At 50.8% G+C, this 23031-nt stretch overlaps 1 protein-coding gene across 4 annotated transcripts in view; it reads left to right on the top strand.

The window, feature by feature from the left end:
- Window positions 1-23031, top strand: part of TSPAN11 (tetraspanin 11) — a 77771-nt gene that overhangs the window by 21423 nt on the left and 33317 nt on the right. For all 4 annotated transcript variants that reach the window (XM_087855552.1, XM_087855550.1, XM_087855551.1 and 1 more), the window contains exon 2: window positions 12504-12598. In XM_087855552.1, the coding sequence (XP_087711678.1) occupies window positions 12515-12598 (84 nt within the window). In that variant the 5' untranslated portion in view covers window positions 12504-12514. The remainder of the gene's footprint in view (window positions 1-12503; window positions 12599-23031) is intronic.

The raw sequence follows: 23031 nt of genomic DNA, 5'->3' as shown, positions 1-23031 counted from the left end.
TTCAACCAGAGGCCACTGAGCTGAAACAAGTTACGAGAAGCCAAAACTAGAGCTGCCCGGACAAAACTAAAACATCTCCATCCGTGCTATGCAGGCCTCTCCACGTTCTAGTTCTATGTCTTGGTTTCCTCTTCTGTGAAAGGGGCAGGACACCATCAGGTTTTAAGTATTAAATTAATTATCGCACATACAGCGTGTAGCTCAGTGCCTAGCATGTAGTTAGCACTTAGTAAATGTTTCATTATTATTATTATTATTATTGTATCAGCCAATCAATCTTGTTGGTGGCTATGGAGTTAGGAGACGGGGTCCCTCCCCTGCTACCCATCTGCAGCGTGACTTTGGCCCCAGTGTGGACCCCACCCCCACCCCAGGCTTGGCCAGGAGTTCTCAAACGGGCCAAGCTAGGGACCCTTTTGGCATCTTTCAGCTAACCCATTCAGAGGGTCAAAGAAAACCCACTCTCCTGACTGCTTCCGAGGGACCGTCCACCCACTGGAAACGGGTCCGGCATGTGGAAATTAAATGAGAGAAAGGCAAGGACAAAGAAGGGCAAAGCTGTCTGCGTGGGGGAAGGAACCGCGCTATGCAGGACTCTGACCAGGTTTCATTAGGAGCCTAAAGTGAGTTATAAATTCAACCACTTAGATTGTATTTTTCCTCTCCGACTGTTGTTGTCCATCCTGGAGGCATGGCCGCTTGTGGGCCAGGAACCCAGAGGTGGAAACTGGCTCTTACTGAGCGGAAGGGGTGGGGGAGGGGTGGGGTCTGGTTTCTCTCTAGCAAACGTACACTGGTTTTGTGTTTATTTTAGAATCACTCAGCTCCCCCGAGAGCCCCCTCCCCCACCTCAGACATGGGGTTTTCACCCCATAGGAAATGAAGAGTGAGGGCACCCCCAACCTGAGCTTTTGCAAAAGGGAGCAGACAGAGAAGAGGTTGGCGAGATCCCGGAAGCAGAGGGTATAGGGAAAAGGGAAAAGTCACAACCAAGTGTGGCCAGCAGGATTGTCCCCAGGCCCCTAACCTCATTTTCTACCCTTTTCTGCAGCCACGGTGCCCAGCCAAACCTCCAGGCTTTGGCTCACATCACACTGTCCCCTGTGCCTGAGCAGCCTTCCTTCCTGTTCTGCCTTCGGTGACCCTGCCTGTCCTCAAGGGCGAGATTAAATGCCCCCTCCCCCACCATCATCCCAGTGCGGCAGAATTACTGCCACTACCCGTGTGCCACAATCAGGGTGTAGAGGTGATCGGCATGCCTGTGCCGCACCCCCACCATTGCTGTGACCCCCGCAGGACTCACTCCAGTGGTTCTGAGTACTGCTCCTGGCACATCGTGGGGACTCCGTGCACATTTGTTGAATGAGTGGAGGATGGGGCCGGCCCAGGGGCTGACGGTGCCGCCATACTCACCTGTGATTTTGACAGTCTGCTCCCAAGCACTCCACTCCCTGCCATCTATCGCCATTAAAGGACTCAGTTCTGACCCCCATCCATCCCCAGGGGGCTCCACTCGGCTCCCGGGTGCTCACCCTGGCTGAGCCTTGCCCTGTGCAATACGAGTTCCTACACATCTGGCCAGCCCACTGCGCTCTTTCCACAGACCCTTCATCTTTTCTGCACTGTGAGACTCATTTCCCTCGGGCCGGGGTAGGGCGTGGCAGTAGAAGAGATAATAATACCCAGTTCTCACGGCTCATGACTCTACACATCTGGCCTGATGAAAGTCCCCCCAGATCTGTCACGTCGCCGTCAAGGCGTGTGCTGTTGCTGTTCTGAGAATCCTGCGGCGTGGGTCCTGACTGTGCCATGAGCAGTCCCCAGGCGTCTGGCTGCCCTTGACTGCCAGCTTTGTTCTGCCCTGAGAGCCTTGGTCTGGAGAGACAAGCACCTCGAAGCTGCACTACCAGGCTGTCTGGGAAAGCTCTGACATCTCGGCAGGGCCACCGTCCCAAATGTGGATTCGGTGCGAGAGGGCACGCCCAACCCGTGCTCCACGCCCACCCACTCAGATGCAAAGGGTAATCACGGTGCAGGGTTATGGTCCTCAGACCGGCAGCAGCAACAGCACCTGGGGGTACGGTGACCCACCATCTGGCTTGCCTGGGGTGACCTGGGTTTAGCACTGAAAGTCTAATATTCTGAAAAATCCCTCGGTCAGTCCTGGGCAAGCTGGGTCATTAGCCACCCCAGATAACTCTGACACTTGCACAGGAAAACCACCGCCCTGCCCTGTGGATGGGAAAACAGACACCCAGAGAAGGGAAGTAAGGAGCCTGAGTGCAGGCAGCTAGAAAGGGGCAGAGCCGGAGAGTCCCACCTCCGCATGCAGCTCAGCCGCACCCCCACACCTGTCTCGGGCAGCAGGTGCCACGGGCGCACCAAAGTCCAACCAGCCAGCTTGCTAGAAGACTAAAAAGGCACTGAAAAGGACCCAAACCCATTGCTATTGTCAGTGGTCACTGGGGTCAGGCAGGGAAGGTGGGGCCGGCCATCCTCGGTGCTGGGGGGACCCTGCTGAGCCTGGAGCCTTGGAGAAGCAGCAAGGAGCCTGTGCTCCAGAGGCAGGCACAGCAGAGCCACGGCTTGGAGGGAGGGGCAGCGGGTCTTGTAAGAGGCCAGAGAAGAGATCAGCTTGGCTGACGCAGGGCTCTAGGAGGCATGATCTCCTCTTCTTTGTACTCAGGCTAGTCCAGGACCCCATGACAAAGTGCCGACACCCTTCTCCGGGGGCGCGAGGTGTCTCTGCCTTGCCTGCCCCCACTGTCTGCCTCTTGCCCTTTAGGGACACTTCCTCACATTGGTTCAGGAAGCCCGACTCCCTGGACAGAAATTAAACCCACTTAGGAAGGTAGTCTGTTTCCCGCAAACCCTCAGACGTTCCTCAGAGCTCAGGGAACAGGGTCTCGGAGGCTCTGAAGCCCTGGTTGCTCCATTCCTGGCAAGTCAAGTAGCGTGTGTTTGCGTTTCTCCTCTCCAGGGGCTACTGTGGCCATTCCCACTCCCACCACCCCTCCCCCTCCTGCCCCTCCCCCATGTATTACTCTCTAACCACAGGGGAGGCCAGGGAAAACAAGGTCCTGGAGAGGGGTGTCCATGAGGACAGCTGTCCGTCAGCCGAGGGTCCCATCCAGAACCACCTGGCAAGTGGGCTAAGAGTGCCTACCCTCCTAGGAGGCTGGTGGCTTCGCCCTCCCTGTCCACCTGTCCCAGGTCACTAAGCAATAGAGTTAAAGGCATTCGATGCACAATGACAGGAGGCTGTTCAGTGAGGCCATCCGTGATGAGACTTGCATTTCAGAGAGTTCCCTGTCAGATGGGCTGGGACTGATGGGATTCCTGGAGACCAGTTATGAAGTTAGTGCTACAGTCCAAGAGATGGCGAGGTCTGAACTGGACCAGTGGCAGCAGGGATGGTGAGCAGGGCACAGACACCTATAGACAGGCAGTAAGTACCATTAAGAGACAGCAAGGGAACAACCCCGGGGGGAGGAAGAAGAAGCCATGTTGGAGATTGACGTGCAAAGGAAAGGCTAGGAGAGCAGGAGAGGGCATGTCCCAGAAGCCAGGGGTCAGGGGCTGGGCCACAGTGCCACATGCTGGGAGAGATCCCAGTGATATGAGGATTCACCTGTGGCAGAGTGGCATCAGTGCAGGATGGCAGTGGGTTAGGGATCCAGGAGAGGGGAGGAACAGGCAGATATTTTCAAATGAGAAGGCTAGGGAAGCAGAAGGCCTTGGGTAAAGGAGCATTTTTTGCATTGAAAAGAAGGGACACTTGTGATTGCTGATTTCCCTGAGAAAGACTGCACTCCAAAATCGTCTGAGATCCCAGGCTTTTCTAAGCTGATGACTCTGCCCTTTTCGACTCATGGCTCAAAGTGGCTGCTTGAGCTGCAGTCCTTTCATCAACCTTCCAGGCAACAGGAAGAAGGAAAGGGTGAGGAGAGACATGCCCCCTCCTCACTCTAAGGATATTTCTAATTATCAGAAATAAAGAATGACATTTATTGATGACAAAGGGATCAATCTACCAGGATGATATCACAACTCCAAATCTGTACGCATTCTATAAAATAATTACAAAATATGTGAAGCAAAAAGAGCAGAACTGAAGGAGAAACAAATTCATAGTCACAGTGGGAATCTGTAATATACCTTTTGGGTTTTTGTTGTTTTTTGCTTTTGATTTTTAAAGATTTTATTTATTTATTTATTTATGTATTTATTTATTTATTTATTTGAGAGACGGAGCAGAGAGGGAGAGTGAGAGGGTGAAGCAGACTCCACTGAGCAGAGAGCCTGATGCGGGACTCGATCCCAGGACCCTGAGATCATGATCTGAGCTGAAGGCAGATGCTTAACCAACTGAGCCACCCAGGCACCCCATAATACACCCTTTGAACAGAGAGTGAAACAAGCAGAAACAAAATCAGTAAGGATATAGATGTGAAAAGTGCTAATGAACAAATTCAGCCTAATGAACACACGTGAGTTCCACACCCTGCAGTGGCAGGCTTCGTGTCTTGTTTTCAAATGCACGTGAAACATATGCACCAAAATGCGACCTCTAAGAAGCTGCGTACGCTGCTCCTGCCTGCATGCCCTTTGCCAGCAGTTATCCCAGCCGCACCTAGCAGGAAGGGGTGCCGGGAAATGTCTGCTCCAGGTGGCCAGGACCCACCAAAGTTGAGGGATTCCAGTCCTAAGGCAGAAGGGGAGAACGATTACTAAGGAAACCTGCCGTCTGTGTCCCTTCCTCGTCCCCTCCCTGAGAGCAGTGCATAGTGGGTAAGAGCTTGGGCCAAGTCAGACGCTCTGAGTTCTCTCCTGACTTTGCCACTTACTTGCTGTGTGACTCTGGACAGGGTATGTAACCCAGCTCAGCCTCAGTTTCCTTATCTTTCAAATAGGTAATACCCTGTACTTTCTAGGGCTGTTGGGAAGCTGGAATAAGATAACACATGTAAAGCACTTAGTTCCATGCCTGGCACATAATAGATGCTCAATAAATGTTAGCTGTACAGAGAGGTTAAGTAACTTACCCAAGGTCACACAGCCGATAAGTGACAAGTCTAGCTTTCAGATCCAAGCATCTGGCTCCAAGCTGGTACTGACACCTCTTTGGGGCCTCTGCCAGCCCCAGCACAGAGCCTTACCTATGGTGGGGGTGCAGTGGCGGATGGGGAACTGCTACCACCAATTAGCCATGTCGCTTTAGAGAGTGTTAATTTCCCCACTCCCTCTGCAGAAGGTTGACTTAATGAGCCCAACATTTCCCATGACCCTGACATTCTGTGGTTCTGTCTTCTCTACCACTAGTGGCTGAAATTTTACCAATAGAAATGTGCTGCTTCTTGTTAAATCCCATCTTCTGCCTCAACTCCTTTTTTTAGAATTACAGTTTTCCTTTAGAGGGTCCTGACTCCTTGGTTTACAGGTCTAGAAGTTGTAACATGGTTCTGCATGCCCTGGTTGGGAGGAGAGGGGCAGGCAAAAGGGAGAAGAGATGCAGACAGGAGAGGCCAGGCCCCGAACAAACTGTCCATTTGCTAATGGCCCACGGTGGCCCAGTGGAGCTCCTGTCAGGCCACCTGCGGAATGACTGCGTAACAGCTCCCGTTCCACTTGCCTGGCTGACCCCATCTGTCACCATTTTTCACACTTTTTTGTAGGCTTCCTTTTTTCTCCTTCTGTACTTTTTTTCCACTGCACTGCCTCTCAGATGAAATTGGAGAAAAATGGGTTTTGTCCTTTTTTAACCAGAAGACTAAAACTCTTAAAGCGGGTGGACTCGCGGACCGGCACCCGCGAGAGAGCAGACTGAGATCGTGAGCCGGGAACGCACCCGACCGGACTGGGGGCCGGAGCTTCGGAGCGCACGGGGCGGCTGGCGGCTGGCGGCTGGCGGTATTAGAAACACAAAGGACAGGGGCGCCTGGGTAGCGCAGTCGTTAAGCGTCTGCCTTCGGCTCAGGGCGTGATCCTGGCGTTCCGGGATCGAGTCCCACATCGGGCTCCTGGGCTGGGAGCCTGCTTCTTCCTCTCCCTCTCCCCTGCTGTGTTCCCTCTCTCGCTGGCTGTCTGTCACATAAATAAATAAAATCTTTAAAAAAAAAAAAAGAAAAGAAAAGAAACACAAAGGACAGAGATGCGCCGGCCCTGGAAGTAAGGGCTGGGACACCGGGTGTGGGGTACACATCGCAGGACGCTGCAGGGTTGAGCAGCACCAACAGTAACAGAGTTAAAGTGGCCAGAACATCAGTGGAGAACGGTCCTCGATCCCTCTGTTCTGAGACAGAGGCTGAGATTCAGCCACTGCTGCTCTGACTCTCAGAAGAGGCACAGCAGACCGCCAGGGAAAGCTGCCAGAGAACAAAAGCCTGGAAATACCGGCTCACGGTGTGCCCACCCCCATCCCCCCTCGCAGGGGACACGGAGACTCTAACCAAACAGGGTTGCCTGAGTATCAACGTGACAGGCCCCTCCCCCAGAAGGCAGGCTCAAAAATCAAGAAGCCCACATCCCTAAGATCCCTATAAAACAAGGGCACACGACCTGGGTCCCGGTCAATAATTTGGGCTCTGGACAACCCCTCAACCTCTCCTCATCAGAATGATGAGAAGGAGAAACCCCCCCAACAAAGAAAAGACAATGAGTCTGTGGCCTCTGCCACAGAACTAATGGATATGGATATAACCAAATTATCAGAAATGGAATTCAGAGTAACAATGGTCAAGATGATGTGTAGACTTGAAAAAAGTATTAACAAAAATGTTACTGAGAATATAGAATCTCTAAGGGCGGAAATGAGAGCAAATGTGGCAGAAATTAAAAATTCCATGAGCCAAATGCAGTCAAAGCTAGAGGCTCTGACGGCCAGGGTGAATGAGGCAGAAGAATGTATCAGCGAATTGGAGGATGGATTAGTAGAAGAGAAAACTAAAATAGAATCTGGACTCAAAAAAATCCACGCTCAAGAATGTAGGTTGCGGGAGATCACTGACTCAATGAAACGTTCCAATGTCAGAATCATCGGCATCCCGGAAGTGGTGGAGAAAAACAGAGGTCTAGAAGAGATATTTGAACAAATTGTAGCTGAAAACTTCCCTAATCTAGCGAGGGAAACAAACATTCGTTTCCAAGAGGCAGAGAGGACCCCTCCCAAGCTCAACCACGACAAACCTACGCCACGTCACGTCATAGTGCAATTTGCAAATATTAGATCCAAGGATAGAGTATTGAAAGCGGCCAGGGCAAAGAAATTTCTCACGTACCAAGGCAAAGGTATCAGAATTATGTCAGACCTGTCTACACAGACCTGGAATGAGAGAAAGGGTTGGGGGACATTTTTAAAGCTCTTTCAGAGAAAAACATGCAGCCAAGGATCCTTTATCCAGCAAGGCTGTCATTCAGAATTGATGGAGAAATAAAGACATTTCAGAATCGCCAGTCATTGACCAATTTAGTAACCACGAAACAGCCCTACAGGAGATATTAAGGGGGGTTCTATAAAAGTAAAACGGCCCCAAGAGTGATACAGAACAGAAAGTCACAATCTATAGAAACAAAGACTTTACTAGCAACATGGCATCATTAAAATCATATCTCTCAATATTCAGTCTCAATGTAAATGGCCTAAATGCTCCCATAAATGCCACAGGGTTGCAGATTGGATAAAAAGACATGACCCATCCATTTGCTGTCTACAAGAGACTCATTTTGAACCTAAAGATAGATCCAGATTGAAAGTAAAGGGATGGAGTACCATCTTACACGCCAATTGACCTCAAAAGAAAGCTGGGGTAGCAATTCTCATATCAGACAGATTGGATTTTAAACTAAAGACTATACTTAGAGACACAGAAGGGCACTATATTATTCTTAAAGGATGTATCCAACAAGTGGATATGACAATTATAAATATATATGCCCCCACCAGGGGAGCAGCAAGATACACGGACTAACTCTTAACCACAATAAAGAGACATATAGATAAAAATACGTTAATAGTAGGGGACCTCAACACTCCACTATCAGCAATAGACAGAGCACCGGAGCAGAAAACCAACATAGAAACAAGAGCTTTGTATGCCATACTTGACGAGTTGGACCTCATAGACATATATAGAACACTACACCCGAGAACCAAAGAATACTCATTCTATTCTAATGCCCATGGAACATTCTCAAGAATAGACCATGTTCTGGGTCACAAAACAGGTCTCAACCGATACCAAAAGACTGAAATTATTCCCTGCATATTCTCAGACCACAACGCTTTGAAACTGGAACTCAACCACAAGGAAAAAATTGGAAGTGATAAACAACCTTCCAAATAACAAAACTCCAGGCCCGGATGGTTTTCCTGGGGAATTCTACCAAACATTCAAAGAAGAAATAATGCCTATTCTCCTAAAGCTATTTCAAAAAATAGAAACAGAAGTAAAGCTACCAAACTCATTCTATGAGGCCAATATTACCTTGATCCCCAAACCAGGCAAAGACCCCATCAAAAAGGAGAATTACAGACCGATTTCCCTAATGAATATGGACGCCAAAATCCTCAACAAGATCCTGGCTAATAGAATCCAACAGTACAGGGGCGCCTGGGTGGCACAGCGGTTGAGCGTCTGCCTTCGGCTCAGGGCGTGATCCTGGCGTTATGGGATCGAGCCCCACATCAGGCTCTTCTGCTGTGAGACTGCTTCTTCCTCTCACGCTCCCCCTGCTTGTGTTCCTTCTCTCGCTGGCTGTCTCTATCTCTGTCAAATAAATAAATAAAATCTTAAAAAAAAAAAAAAAGAATCCAACAGTACATTAAAAGGATTATCCATCATGACCAAGTGGGATTCATACCTGGGATCCAAGTGTGGTTCAGCATTCGCAGATCGATCAGCGTGATACATCATATCAACAAGAAAAGACTCAGGAACCATATGATCCTCTCAATTGATGCAGAAAAAGCATTTGACAAAATACAGCATCCTTTCCTGATTAAAACCCTTCAGAGTGTGGGAATAGAGGATACATTTCTCAATCTCATAAAAGCCATCTATGAAAAGCCTACATCAAATATCATTCTCAATGGGGAAAAGCTGGAAGCCTTTCCCTTAAGAACAGGAACACGACAAGGATGCCCACTCTCACCACTATTATTCAACATAGTACTAGAAGTCCTTGCAACAGCAATCAGACAACAAAAAGGGATAAAAGGTATCCACATCGGCAAAGAAGAAGTCAAACTGTCTCTCTTTGCAGATGACATGATACTCTATATGTGATTAGAATCCACTCCCAAACTATTAGAAGTTATAGAGCAATTCAGTAATGTGGCGGGATACAAAATCAATGCTCAGAAATCAGTTGCATTTCTATACACGAATAATGAGACCAAAGAAAGAGAAATTAGGGAATCCATCCCATTTACAATAGCACCAAAAACTATACGTTACCTTGGAATTAACTTAACCAGAGACGTAAAGTATCTATATTCTAGAAACTATAAATCACTCTTGAAAGACATTGAGGAAGACACAAAAAGATGGAAAAATATTCCATGCTCATGGATCGGAAGAATTAACATAGTTAAAATGTCCATGCTACCCAGAGCAATCTACACTTTCAATGCTATCCCGATCAAAATACCGATGACATTTTTCAAAGAACTGGAACAAATAGTCCTTAAATTTGTGTGGAACCAGAAAAGCCCCGAATCGCCAAGGAACTGTTGAAAAGGAAAAACAAAGCTGGGGGCATCACAATGCCGGATTTCGAGCTGTACTACAAAGCGGTGATCACAAAGACAGCATGGTACTGGCACAAAAACAGACACATAGACCAATGGAACAGAATAGAGAACCCAGAAATGGACCCTCAGCTCTTTGGGCAACTAATCTTTGATAAAGCAGGAAAAAACATCCGGTGGAAAAAAGACAGTCTCTTCAATAAATGGTGCTGGGAAATTTGGACAGCTACATGCAAAAGAATGAAACTTGACCACTCTCTCACACCATACACAAAGATAAACTCCAAATGGATGAAAGACCTCGATGTGAGACAGGAATCCATCAAAGTCCTAGAGGAGAACATAAGCAGCACTCTCTACGACATCGGCCAAAGCAACCTTTTTCATGACACATCTCCAAAGGCAAGAGAAACAAAAGATAAAATGAACCACTGGGACTTCATCAAGATTAAAAGCTTCTGCACAGCCAAGGAAACAGTCAAAAAAACTAAGAGGCAGCCCACGGAATGGGAGAATATATTTGCAAATGATGCTACAGATAAAAGACTGGTATCCAAGATCTACAAAGAACTTCTCAAACTCAATACGCGAGTAACAAATAAACAAATCATAAAATGGGCAGAAGATATGAACAGACACTTTTCCAATGAAGACATACAAATGGCTAACAGACACATGAAAAAATGTTCAAAAGCATTAGCCATCAGGGAAATTCAAATCAAAACTACACTAAGATACCACCTTACACCAGTTAGAATGGCAAAAATTGACAAGGCAAGAAACAACAATTGCTGGAGTGGATGTGGAGAAAGGGGATCCCTCCTACATTGTTGGTGGGAATGCAAGTTGGTACAGCCACTCTGGAAAACAGTGTAGAGGTCTCTTAAAAAGTTAAAAATTGAGCTACCCTATGACCTAGCCATTGCACTACTGGGTGTTTACCCCAAAGATACAGACGTAGTGAAGAGAAGGGCCATATGCACCCCAATGTTCATAGCAGCATTGTCCACAATAGCCAAATCATGGAAGGAACCGAGATGCCCTTCAACAGACTGGATTGAGAAGTTGTGGTCCATATATACAATGGAATATTACTCAGCTATCAGAAAGAACGATTTCTCAACATTTGCTGCAACATGGACGGCACTGGAGGAGATAATGCTATGTGAAATAAGTCAAGCAGAGAAAGACAATTATCATATGGTTTCTCTCATCTATGGAACATAAGAAGTAGGAAGATCGGTAGGGGAAGAAAGGGATAAAGAAAGGGGGAATGAAGCATGAGAGACTATGGACTATGAGAAACAAACTGAGGGCCTCAGAGGGGAGGGGGGTGGGGGAATGGGATAGGCTGGTGATGGGTAGTAAGGAGGGCACGTATTGCATGGTGCACTGGGTGTTATACGCAAGTAATTAATCATTGAACTTTACATCGGAAACCGGGGATGTACTGTATGGTGACTAACATAATATAATAAAAAAACATTTAAAAAATTAAAATAAAATAAAAAAATAAAACTCTTAAATTACCTTCTTGGAGTTCTGCAAATAGAAATCCCAAATAAGACAGCCACCTTTTCCTCTCCCTCTTCCTCTCCCTGTCTGAGGAGCCCAGGAGCTTGCAGGGAAATAAAAGGCATGATGATATGGGCTTGGCCCAGCACCGGCCAAGGGAAAGGAGCACGGCGGTGGCAAGGAGGGCCCGGCCAGAGGTGGGGAATGAGAGAGAAAGAGATGGAAGTGAGTAAGAACAGTACCCCGTTGCTTGTGGAGGTCTCCTGGAGAGAGCCATTTCCTCAAGGAGCAGCTTACTCTGCGAGCGTGCGGGTGCAGGCAGGTGCCCTGGGGAAATGGAGCCTGGGAGAAGCAGAAGGTACAGGACTGAGGGCACAGTGAACCTCCCCTGCCAGTGTCACCCCACTGGTGTCACGGTTCCCAGAGACTCCAGCAGGGGGCAGCAGGACAAAGAGAGGAAGCATGGTTCCAGGGCAAACACTAAGAATTCTGGGGCTGGAGGCCTGGGTCCTAATCCCTGCTACACACGTTACTAGTAATAGCTAACATTTATTGAGCACTTGCTGTGTGCCCAGGACTATGCTGAGCACCTCACATAGATCATCCCTTTTACTCTTCCAAACAAGCCCACGATGTAGGCATCATTATTCTCTCTGCCACAGAAGAGGACCCCGAGGAATGGGAGGTTGCATGACTTGCCCAAAGCCTCGCGTATCTTGTGGCGGACCTGGGTTTGAACCCAGGGAGTCCGACTCCAGAGCTCTTGTACTTCTTCCTGCCACACAACTAGGCCTGCTGCCTTGCTTCCTCATTTGGAGGGTCATGGTGGGCTGGATGAGGCCGATGTCCTTTCCAGTGTGGACTGTCAGATTTGGGGCTCATGCCTCACCTGTGCACACAAACGTCCCGTTCAAATGATGCAGAATGCCAGGTAAATTTGTGTCCTGCAGCCCTGATGAGACAGGGATGGGAATAAGAACACTTCCTACTGCAGGAAGACTTGTAGGTTAGAGTTATGGCAAAAGGGCAAAACCGAGATCCAAAGGGTCTAGAAAATTCTGTGCAGTTCACCTCTAATATGCACCCGATAGCCTTTGCATCTCCTTGATCTTTGCTCCAGGTTACATACCCACAGCCTCAGACCCACCTGGCCAAACAGGCTAGGATGGAGTTCTGGCTCTGGGAAGGGCGAGGTGGTTCCCTGTGGGGCCCCCTTCAGCCCCCTGTGTCTTCTTTGCAGGCCCAGCAACCATGGCCCATTACAAGGCAGAGCAGGACGACTGGCTGATTGTCTACCTGAAGTATTTACTCTTCGTCTTCAACTTCTTCTTCTGGGTAAGTGATCTTGCACACGCATCCCCTGGCCCAGCACGGAGTGAGTCAGACCACCTTTGTTTCCTTGTGAGTCACCACTTGGGTTAATTTCTTCCAAATCGAAGACCACCCGTGGGCAAATTCTGCCTACTTTAAAGCAAATATGTACATTTGCTACTGAGGGGGAAGAAAAGAATCTGGTCTGCAGGTTGGCGTGGAGTCGGACCACATGGCCTCTGAAGGACAGAATGCGCAAACGTGGCAACGAGCTTTGTGTTTCCGCCGGCTGTACAAAGGGTCCGCCTCTTCCTTCCCTGCTAACTTGTTACACCACTGCCTTGTGGAAAATGTGCCTGCCTGAAATCAGTGCCTGTTTTCCACCGAAGCCTATTTGCGTTTCATGGTTAACATTCTCCAGGCCCGGGGCAGAGACACACAAGTCACATCGTCCGGGGCGGCTGCGGTGGGAACGGCCTCCACAGTGACTCCCCTCAGGAAGCCTGCGCGGTGAGGTGTTCCAGGAGGAGCGGAGTCTGTCCACCTGAGGCAGTTATCGAGGTCATCGGGAGCAGAATATCATCGGTTCCCCAAAATAAGCAGACACCGGAATGTGTGTATTTTGTATGACGATCTCCCTAGACCCAGAGAGGCCGGAGGGTGCTGGGAGAGCAGGCTTGGCTAGGCTCTGCTGGTGACTGACCGTGCCGCCTGGAGAAAGCCATTTAACGTTGGCTGAGTCTCTTCCCCCAGCTGCAAAATGGGAATCATTTTTACCCGCCTGGGATTTGTTAGAAACAAGACAAAAGGCCCCAAACGGAGTCACTTAAGGCTAAGCCTCATGTCACGAAACCGAGACTTAATTACAGTCTCGGCTCGCCCAGAAATGGCATCTTAAACCAGCCAATCAGGAATTGCCTGATGGGCACGAGTTAGCTAATCCACCGGCTAGACCCTGGCCTCCCCCTAAAGGGAAGTAACCTTGCAATACCCAGCCTGCTGTTTGCCTAGTATGACATCCTTATTCCTGCCCCCTTCCGGCTATAAAAGTCTTTCCTTTGGTGCAAGCTCCTCAGCGCTCCTTTCTATCTGCTAGATTGGAATCAATCTAGCCTCAGGGCTGCCTGATTGGAATCAATTTCTGCTCAAAGAAACTCTTAAAATGTTTAATGTACCTCAATTTATCTCCTAACGGTTCGATTAGCAGATGCCCTAAAAAGGCATATGTAAGTGCTTAGCTCAGTCTCTGCACAAAGAAGGCGTTCGGTAAATGCAGCACTTCAGCTGCAGAAGGCCTGCAAACACCACCAAATCACCTGCTGACAGTGGAGCTGAGGTCCCCGCTTCCCCTGGGAAGCAAGGCCCTCCCTTGACAGAGTGTTAGAAACGTCTCAGAAAGGCAAAGGCAAAGATAGGTTATATCTACGTGTTTAGGGTCTTTCATCAAGACTAATTAAATTGCTTGAGATGGGGCCGTGTGTTAAGACCCCGAAGGATCCAGCATGACGCGGGAGTTCAGGATTGCTGGGCACAGCAAGGCCAGGCTTTGGGAGACCTTGGAGAGGAGACACTCCTTTGATGCTGTCTGTTAAAAAGTCGAATCCTTTGATGTATGTTTACATGTCCTTTGCAAAGTCCCTGAAATGAACAATGAACTTATTTTATTTGCAACTTTTATCTTCCTGAGCAAGAGATTCCTGGAATAGTAAAGCCGGCTTGATGACGCCACTGGACTAATGAAGTCACGCTGATGTGATCAGTAAGCTGTGTGTGCAGATAGTTCGATTCTCAGAGATAAATCCAGTAGAGTGCTTAGGATCCTCGCTGAGTGAGGATTTTTTTTTTTAAGAATGTGTTTTTCCCCAATCATAAAAGTCTATGTCTCCACTACAGAGAATCCCTAAAATCCTGAAAAGTATAAATAAGAAAATAAAAATTGCCCACAGCTCAGTGTCTTAGGTTCCTAGGACTGCCATAACGGAGTATCGTAAACTGGGTGGTTTGGTTTGGTTTTGTTTTTTAAAGATTTTATTTATTCGAGAGAGCAAGCATGAGCAGGGCAGAGGGAGAGGGAGAAGCAGACTCCCTGCTGAGCAGGGAGCCCAACTCACGGCTCGATCTCAGGACTCTGGGATCGTGACCTGAGCCGAAGGCAGACACTTCACCGACTGAGCCACCCAGGCACCCCATAAACTGGGTGGTTTGAACAACAGAAATTTATCCTTTCACAACTCTGGAGGCTGGAAGTCCAGACTCAAGGTGTCATCAGGGCCATTCTCCCTCTAAGACTCTGGGTAGAGTCTTTCCTTGACTCTCCCTAAATTCTGGTGGTGGCTGGAAATTCTTGGCATTCTCAGGCTTGTGCTGCACGACTCCAATCTCGGCCTCAGCCATCCTGTACTATTCTTCCTGTATGTCTCTGTTTTTATGTGGCATTTTCTTCTCCTTAGAAGGAACCCCCTCGTATGGGCTGAGGGCCCACCCTGATGACCTCACTGTCACTTGATTACATCTGCAAAGATCCTATTTCCAAATAAGGTCCCATTCACAGGTACCAGAGTTAGGACTTCAACAAACCTTTTTGGGGGCACAATCAACCCATAATATTCACCCAGGGATGACCCCTGTTGACATTCCCTCTAGACGTGGCCCTGATCAGGACAGGAGAGGGTGGTGACCTGCACCATGGGAGTGACAGAGGGGATCGAAATATTTGGAGAGAGTCAGGGGATTTGCGAGGTACAATTAGATCATGAACTGGTTGAGAGGAAAGAAAACATGGAACTTTGGGTGGGTGGTGAAGCCCCTCATGGCAGCAGTAGACCAGAAGGACTAGTAGTTTGCCATCAGACAGCGAGGTCAGCTGGAGGCATGGTGGGTTTGAGTTGCCAGGAGGCATCTGAGCAGAGCTGCCCTGTGGGAAGTTGGCTCACGGGTCTGGATTGTTCCCACCCAGATGGTGGCTGCAGCCACAGAAGCAGGTAAGGACCCACTAGGACACTATGGAGACTGAGGAGAGAAGCGAGAAGGAGGTGTAGACCATCCCCGCGGTCACGGGTGAGTCTAGGCTCAACAGCGGCCCCATTTGCCCTGACCGAGAGAGCTCCTGAGATGTGAGACTTTCGGTGCTCCCACCAGGACAGCCTCAGGCAAGCTGACAGGAGCCATCCCTGAAGGAGGCTGGAGGGAAGGGCTGTCAGAGTGGTGGGAGGGAAACCAGGAGGGACAGTGTCCCAGAAGCTGGAGACGGAGCGGGGGGGTGTTCAAGGGAGAGGACACATCGAGTATTTTAAGGCCTGGAGAGAGGCCATTAGGTTTGACCACACGGTTTCCTGGTGGCTGTAGTGAGAGAACTCTCGGGAGAGTAGTGGGGACGGAAGGAGGCACTAGGTGTAGACAACACCTGCTGGGCACCAGAAGAAAGAGGGCCATAGCTGGCGGGCCCAGAAGGCTGTTGTGAGGGGCTCAGCCCAGAATATCTTTAGAAGGGCCCTGACCTTGCATGTCCCGCCTGTGACCACCTTCAGGTGCCCTTCCAGCCAGCGTGGACCGGGAGTCTGTCTGTTCAGTGTTCGCATTCCTTTGGGAGTGGTAGGGGAGGGACGTGGGGGCGGTGGCGGGCAGATGGGCAGCGAGCATGTTACCCTAGCGGCTACCAGTGAGCGGGAGCTTCCCCGTATAGATCTCCCTGCTTTGGGGTAAAAATACCCCTGCCTGGGGGCCTGGCTGGACATGGACCAGCTTCCCAAGGACCCATTCAGCCAAGCCTCATCCACCTTATGACAGACGGTCAGCTTGGGGATGTTCAGGCCTCAGTCTCAGTCCAAGGGCGTCCCGCATTGTCCCCTGGACCTGTTGCGATCTCCTCGGAAGTAGATAAAGAACAGACTGCTGGCCCATCTCCTCCCACAGCTGAACGCAACGTCACACACCTGGCAGTGCGCAAAGGCCCTGGGAATTTACCAGAATTCCCTAGGAACGGGGCGTGTTGGTGAGGGTCCCTTCGCACAAGAGAAGGGTTCCCCTCACACACACCCCAGAGTCCAGCTGCTGGCCCTCCACCGGAGCCCGTCTTCCAAGACACACAGCGATGCCGGTGTCTACACTGGTCGGTGCTCACACCCCTCCACCTTCCTCTTAGACTGTACTGCAGAGCATCAGGGACGACCGTCAGACAGCTGCCGATGTCCTGCTCACAAACGCCCCCGGCTACACCCCCAGCCCTGTGCAGACATAGACAGTGAGACCAGACAGAGAGGCAGACTGCCCTTGCTAGTATGATTGGGGTGAGCACTCAAACTTCCTTCCTCCCCCAAAACAGTGTTCCTTCCCCATACATCACCTTGCCAACCTCGGTCCCAACCCAGCACAGTGAGGATGAAGGAGCCCTTTCTTGCAGCAGTTATGATGCCTAGCGTTTGCGAGCCACGGCTGGATTAAAACCTTCCTCAGATTATCTCATGCGATCCTCGCATCAACCCCAAGGGTCTGTCTGGCCATTATCCTCAGGCAGGGAAAGTCTCACCCAGTTCAGAATCTTGCCTGAAGTCTTACAGTGGTGATTAAGAAAGCTAGCGCTTACACCCCAGCATTCTGGTCAGTAATCACACAATCGACAACTCCATCCCTGATATGTATTAGGCACTGTTCGAGGTGCTTGGAACGCATCAGCGGACGGTATCCCTAGGGTGCGTGCACTTCTGTTGCTGGCTTCCTCCGTGGCAGGCCTTCAGCTGCCTCATTCTGTCTCATCATGCCAGCACCCTCGCGGCCCCAGACAGCTCTGTTAGAGCCCCGCTGTGCAACGGGGGAGCAATATGCCCAGGGACCCAGAGCTGGAGCCCAGCTCTCTTTCACCCCTAAGCCTAGTACGAGGCCACCAGCTCCGAGTCCTGTCCTCTTCCACAGTGTCTTTGGGGCATACGTGGATTAGTGAGACAGCAGAGCATGCCGGGAAGACTCGGGCTCAAGTCAGGGTTCAAATTCAGATCTTATTTATTTGCCATGGGACATGAGTTGCTAGGGAATTGTGACCCCCCCCCCCAGAATTCATACGTTGAAGTCCTGAACCCCAATGTGACTATATTTGGAGACAGGGCTTTGAGCAGGTAATTAAGGTTAAATGAGATCAGAAGGGTGGGATCCTTATCCAATAGGGTTGGTGGCCTTCCCAGTAGAGAAGAGCAAGATCTCTCAATAAGCATGCACAGAGGAAAGGCCACATGAGCACACAGTGGGGCGGCAGCTGTCTGTAAGCAGGGAAGGGGGTCCTCACCAACACTGCCTCAGTCAGCACCTCATTATCGTGGGACTCCTGGCCTCCAGAACTGTGAGAGTTAGAAATACATTTCTGTTGTTGAAGCCGCCCGGCTATGGGATTTTATCATGGTAACCTGAGCAGACGAAAACATTAGCCAAATCACTTAATCTCACTGAGCCTCACTCATTTGGTAGGGTCAACGGGAGTGTCAAAACCTGTAAGAATGAGGGGTGCCAGGTGGCTCAGTCGGTTAAGCTTTCTGGCTCAGGTCATGAACTTGGGGTCGTGAGATCGATCCCCATGTCAGGCTCCACGCTCAGCGGGGAGTCTGTTTGAGATTCCTTCTGCCCCTCCCCCTACTCGCATCTGCTCGGTCTCTCTCAAACAAATAAATAAATCTTTAAAAAAAAACCTGTAAGAATTAAAGATGAACATTTGGGAACATAGCGCAGTTTCTGACACACACTTGGTGCTTGGCTACTGTGTGTAGCTCTCTGAGTGGACGAAGTTCCCGCTTTCCGTACCCATAGCACTGGCTTTAAGACTCTGGGGATCACGGCCCATGTAAGAAATACGTGGAAGCATAAGAAATGCTTATGGAAAGAATTGTTCAGAAAACCGAGCTTACCCCTACTGTGCACAATGCCATCTATTTTCTCTTGTACTTTGTGGCGTCTTGTTTTGTTTTTTTGATGCAGGTTACAACCCACCAGATTTATGTCACAGCCCTAATGGGTTACATTGCGAAGTTTCCAAACCCAGAGCAGTGGGATGGTGCGAACGGCCCCTCCCTCCACCCTGACATGGGCAGGGTGCAGGTGCTGGTCACGTACCAGGCCGGGCGGTCTCCACGAGACCTTAAACCCTGTCTCCCCGCCTCCCAGTCAGCCGTGCCGTGCTTGCACAATTCGAAGGTCATGAATCAGTTTACACTTTGCGTTGATTCTTACAACCACCCTTTAATATCTCCAGTCCCGTTTTGTGGAGCTGAAACTGAGGCTCACGGGGTTGGCAGCATCCCCTGTCACTTCTGGGTTTTCTGACTCAAAGTCCAGTGCTCTTCCCATCTGTGGAGAGGAGACCAATAATCACAGCCGTAGACCCACTGCTTTGATGCTTACTTGGAATCCAAAATGTCCTCAAGGTGCAAGGTTGAACCTGAATTAGGGTGTTTCCATGGTGTGGGCTTTCAGACATGCAGACTATGAGAGACTTAGGAAGCACCACAATAGATACTCAGCTCCTGTGCCCAGGCTGTGCCCCGCCTCTGGTTCCCCGGCCCCCACCACTCAACCCACACCTGACCCCTCATCCTTCACCATCCCCCTATCCCTGACTCCACCCCACCCCTTGCATTTCGATTAACCCAGTATTGATTGGGACCATCTCACTGGACAGGGGAGGCCCCCTTGGGTGTAGCTCTGGGTCAGGACCCAGACATGCCAACACTTTCATGCCCCCTCCCTGACCCTAAAAAGAAAATGTGATCCGGCTTCCCTACGTGGTGCCTAAGAAATGCTTTTCTTCCCTCCCGTTTCCTGCACGACTCCTTATAGCTCCCATCACGCCTGCAAATGTTGTTCCCTAATTTATTATTTTAATTAGCTGCTTGGCTGTGTTAATAATCAAAACTTTCCCAGCCTCCCAGGAGCTATGCCAGGCTATGGGAGAACGGGGCCGGGGGGAGAGCCGGCTGCTCCGGAGGCTCTGTGCTGCCCCGGGGTGTTGTCTGAGGCATTGGTACTTCCCTTGGGGACCCATGGGGCTTGGCTGGGATCCCTTAGGGGGGACGTGGGCCAACACAGGACGCAGAGTTGGTGGAGGACTCGTGCCCCGGCCAGGGTGGGGGTGACTTCAGGACATATCTCAAGGACTCCCATGGAGAGCCTAGAAAGGAAGAGCCTCTGCTCGCTTTCCTGCCGGGGTAGAAGGCCCTTCACTTCCACACCATCATCCCACTGAACAGGCCTCTGCCTGCCTCCCAGGACCTGTCGTCTGTGACACAACGGGTCCCGTGGTTGGTGCTTCTTGCTGCTCCCCTTCTTTTTTTTTTTTTAAGATTTTTATTTATTTATTTGACAGAGAGAGATAGCCAGCGAGAGAGGGAACACAACAGGGGGAGTGGGAAAGGAAGAAGCAGGCTCCCAGCAGAGCAGGGAGCCCGAAGTGGGGCTCGATCCCAGGACCCTAGGATCACACCCTGAGCTGAAGGCAGATGCTTAAGGACTGAGCCACCCAGGCCCCTGCTGCTGCTCCCCTTCTTAAGACGCTGAAGTTACAGGACCCCCACGGGGCTGAGGGCATCCCTCCCCTCTCTGCTGTCTGCGTCTGCTGGGTGACAGGCTCATACTCGGGGCGGGAGGATGCCCATCTGGTCTGCATGGGGCATTGTGGGTGAGACCGGTCAGGGAGGAAGCCTGCGGTGACAGCCCTGAGCAAGGTGGCTTGCTTCCTGGGCAGAGGAGGCGTGTGGGGATCAGCAGCCTGGCTGGTGACACAGGCACCGCACTGGCCCATAGGATTCCAGAGTTCTAGTCCCCACTTGGCCCCCGGCTGGTTACGGGACCTTGCAAAGTCACGTCTCTCTCTGGGCCTTTGTTTCTTCATCTAGAATAGAAAAGGGGCCAGGCTTGCTTCTTCTCTCTGTCCCTTCTCCCTGCTTCCCTCCTCCTTTCCTAGGGAGCTACTGGGCACTACCCTATGTAGGGTTCTGCTCAGGACACTAAGACGAGTGAGATCTCACCAAGAGGCTAAAAGGGAGACAGATGAAGTGACAAATACCACAATACGCCGTGACACACATCACTCTAGAAACCCGTACAAGGCATGGAAGCCGTGGGAAGGACGGGATGATTTGCAAGACTGGGGGCAGGTTCCCTGCAGGTTCTGAGCTGGGTTTGAAGGAAGACAGGTTCCCTCCTGGCTCCAACCCTCAGTAATCCCCTGACCTCTGCTCTTGTCACAAAGGTAGATTGCTCTGTGGAGAGACGGAAAGTTGTGCTGTGATCTTTTTTTTACCAAGGACACTTTTTTTTTTTTGAAGATTTTATTTATTTATTTGACAGAGAGAGACAGCCAGCGAGAGAGGGAACACGAGCAGGGGGAGTGGGAGAGGAAGAAGCAGGCTCCCAGCGGAGGAGCCCGATGCGGGGCTCGATCCTGGAACGCTGGGATCACACACTGAGCCGAAGGCAGACGCTTAACGACTGCGCCACCCAGGCGCCCCTTACCAAGGACACTTTAAAACCAAAGAACCAAGACAAAAACTCCTTGAAACAGAAAGCCTTGAAGATTCAGCTCAGTCGGAACTGCTAGCAAGGCCACAGAGACATGGGCGGGGCGGGGGTTGCTGGGAGGAGCGCTGGCCGGGCCCTGGGGGGTGTTGGTCATTAATGAGGCTCAGGCTGGAGTTTGGGCTGGATGCTCTGGGGGCTAGCTAGCCAGGGGCAGGTGTTCAGTGGCGTTGCCTGGTGGCTCAGCGTTGGAAGCATGACACACTTGCCCCTGGGTTGAGCAGGGGCCGGGAAGCTTATGCTGCAGGGGTGGGGAGGCAGGGAGCCAAAGCCGGAACAGTACATGGTGCCGGGTGGGGAGGACGGCTGGGGACCCACATACCACTGTCCCTGGGAGGAGAGCAAGGAGGTCATAGTGACCCTGGGGGCTACGGTCTGGGCCGTTGGTGGTGCCCCGATGAGACTGACCCGGGGGAGAAGGAGCTCCCAGTGTGGCTCTAAATGGGCGAACACACATCCCGCTCCAAAACCTTTCCAGTCCAGCGTGGAGCTGGGCAGCTAGGAGGCACCCAGCAAACACGTACAGCAGTGAATTGCACGGCCACCCTGTGTGTTCCTGCCTCCCTGTGTCATGGGCTTCCTTCCCACTGAAGGCAGGGGACTCTTGCCTGGTGGACCCTTCCTTATTGAGAGCCCCCCAGGCCTGGCCTTTGTTCCCCCCCCCACCAGTCCTGCCCCCAGATACCAGCGTGGAAACCCTTCAGGAGCCTAGCCTGACAAAGAAAATCTGCAATTACTTTTATGTTCTCTGCCCGCTCTTTGGGGGGGCGGGGGTGCTGCTGCCTGACATCTGTCAGGGCCCAGCCACGTGTGGCTGCTCAGGCTAACCCTTCCCTGCTCCTGTGATGACGCGAGCAACATCCTGGTGACGTTTTCTGTAGATCGGAAGTTCCTGAAATTACAAGGTGTGGGTGACCTGCCGTGCCCCTCCTGAACCGCCGGCTCCTCGTTGGCAAGAAGGCCAGCTTCACCCTCTGCGGGCCTTTCTGGCTAATCGGCTACAGGCTACAGTTTTGAAAAATGTAGTTAATATTCCACCGTTTCTGTAAAGAGCCCAATACTGTTGAATCAACTCTGTGCACATAGCGGTCAAAGTAGCTCCCCGGGGTCGGATCTCTCCCCGCCCCCCACCAGTCCTCCTCGCAGCTCCCCTTCCACTGCTCTTCCTGCCGATCTAGGCAGTGTCCGCACAGCTGGACTGAAAGCCACGAGCCGGTGGTCTGGAAGCATCTTGCTGGAGCAGTAGCAGCAGAAGGTTGTCCTCTGGTACTAATGGGAACATTTTACCCCACGGAAGAGACCTCAGAGATATTCTTACCCCATAGCCACATTTTACAGATGAAGAAACTGAGGCTTAGCCAAGTGAAGTGTCTGGTACCCCGTCACATGCTGAGGCAGGCACACAGCCAGGGCTGGAACCTAGGCCCGCTGTCCTTTGGTGACCCATTCCAACATTTAGCAGCTTTCACTGCTCCTGTCCAGATGCAGGATTATTTTCTAAAGAGCTGACCAAGTCCCAAACAAGAGACGCCCTGGAGGACTTGAAACCCTCTTGTTCCTGATGGCATGTTCTTCTCGGTGTCCTCTGCAGACACTAACTTCTCCACCGGATATGACACCCCAGGGGAGGGTTGGTGTCCCCATGGACATCAGAACGAGTATGAATGTGTTCCCTTGATCTCAGTCAGGGCAGTGGGTCCCTTCAGATCGCTTCCAGACCCTCCCTTATGGCTGGAGACCCTGCTGCCACCCTGGCTGACTTGTGGGCTCTCCCTGCTTTACAAGATTCCAGCCCTTTCTGTGACTGGCAAGAGAGCAGCCCTCCATGAGTGAGATCAATACTGCTCTTCTCCCGGGGCTGCATTTCTTACAGCCCCCGACTCCTTCCCCTGGGAGCCCCATGG

This window comes from Ursus americanus, chromosome 25, assembly GCF_024610735.1.
Source record: "Ursus americanus isolate L20-20 chromosome 25, mUrsAme1.1.p, whole genome shotgun sequence".
Taxonomy (NCBI): Eukaryota; Metazoa; Chordata; class Mammalia; order Carnivora; family Ursidae; genus Ursus; species Ursus americanus.
This window is presented reverse-complemented; position numbering and strand designations above follow the sequence as displayed.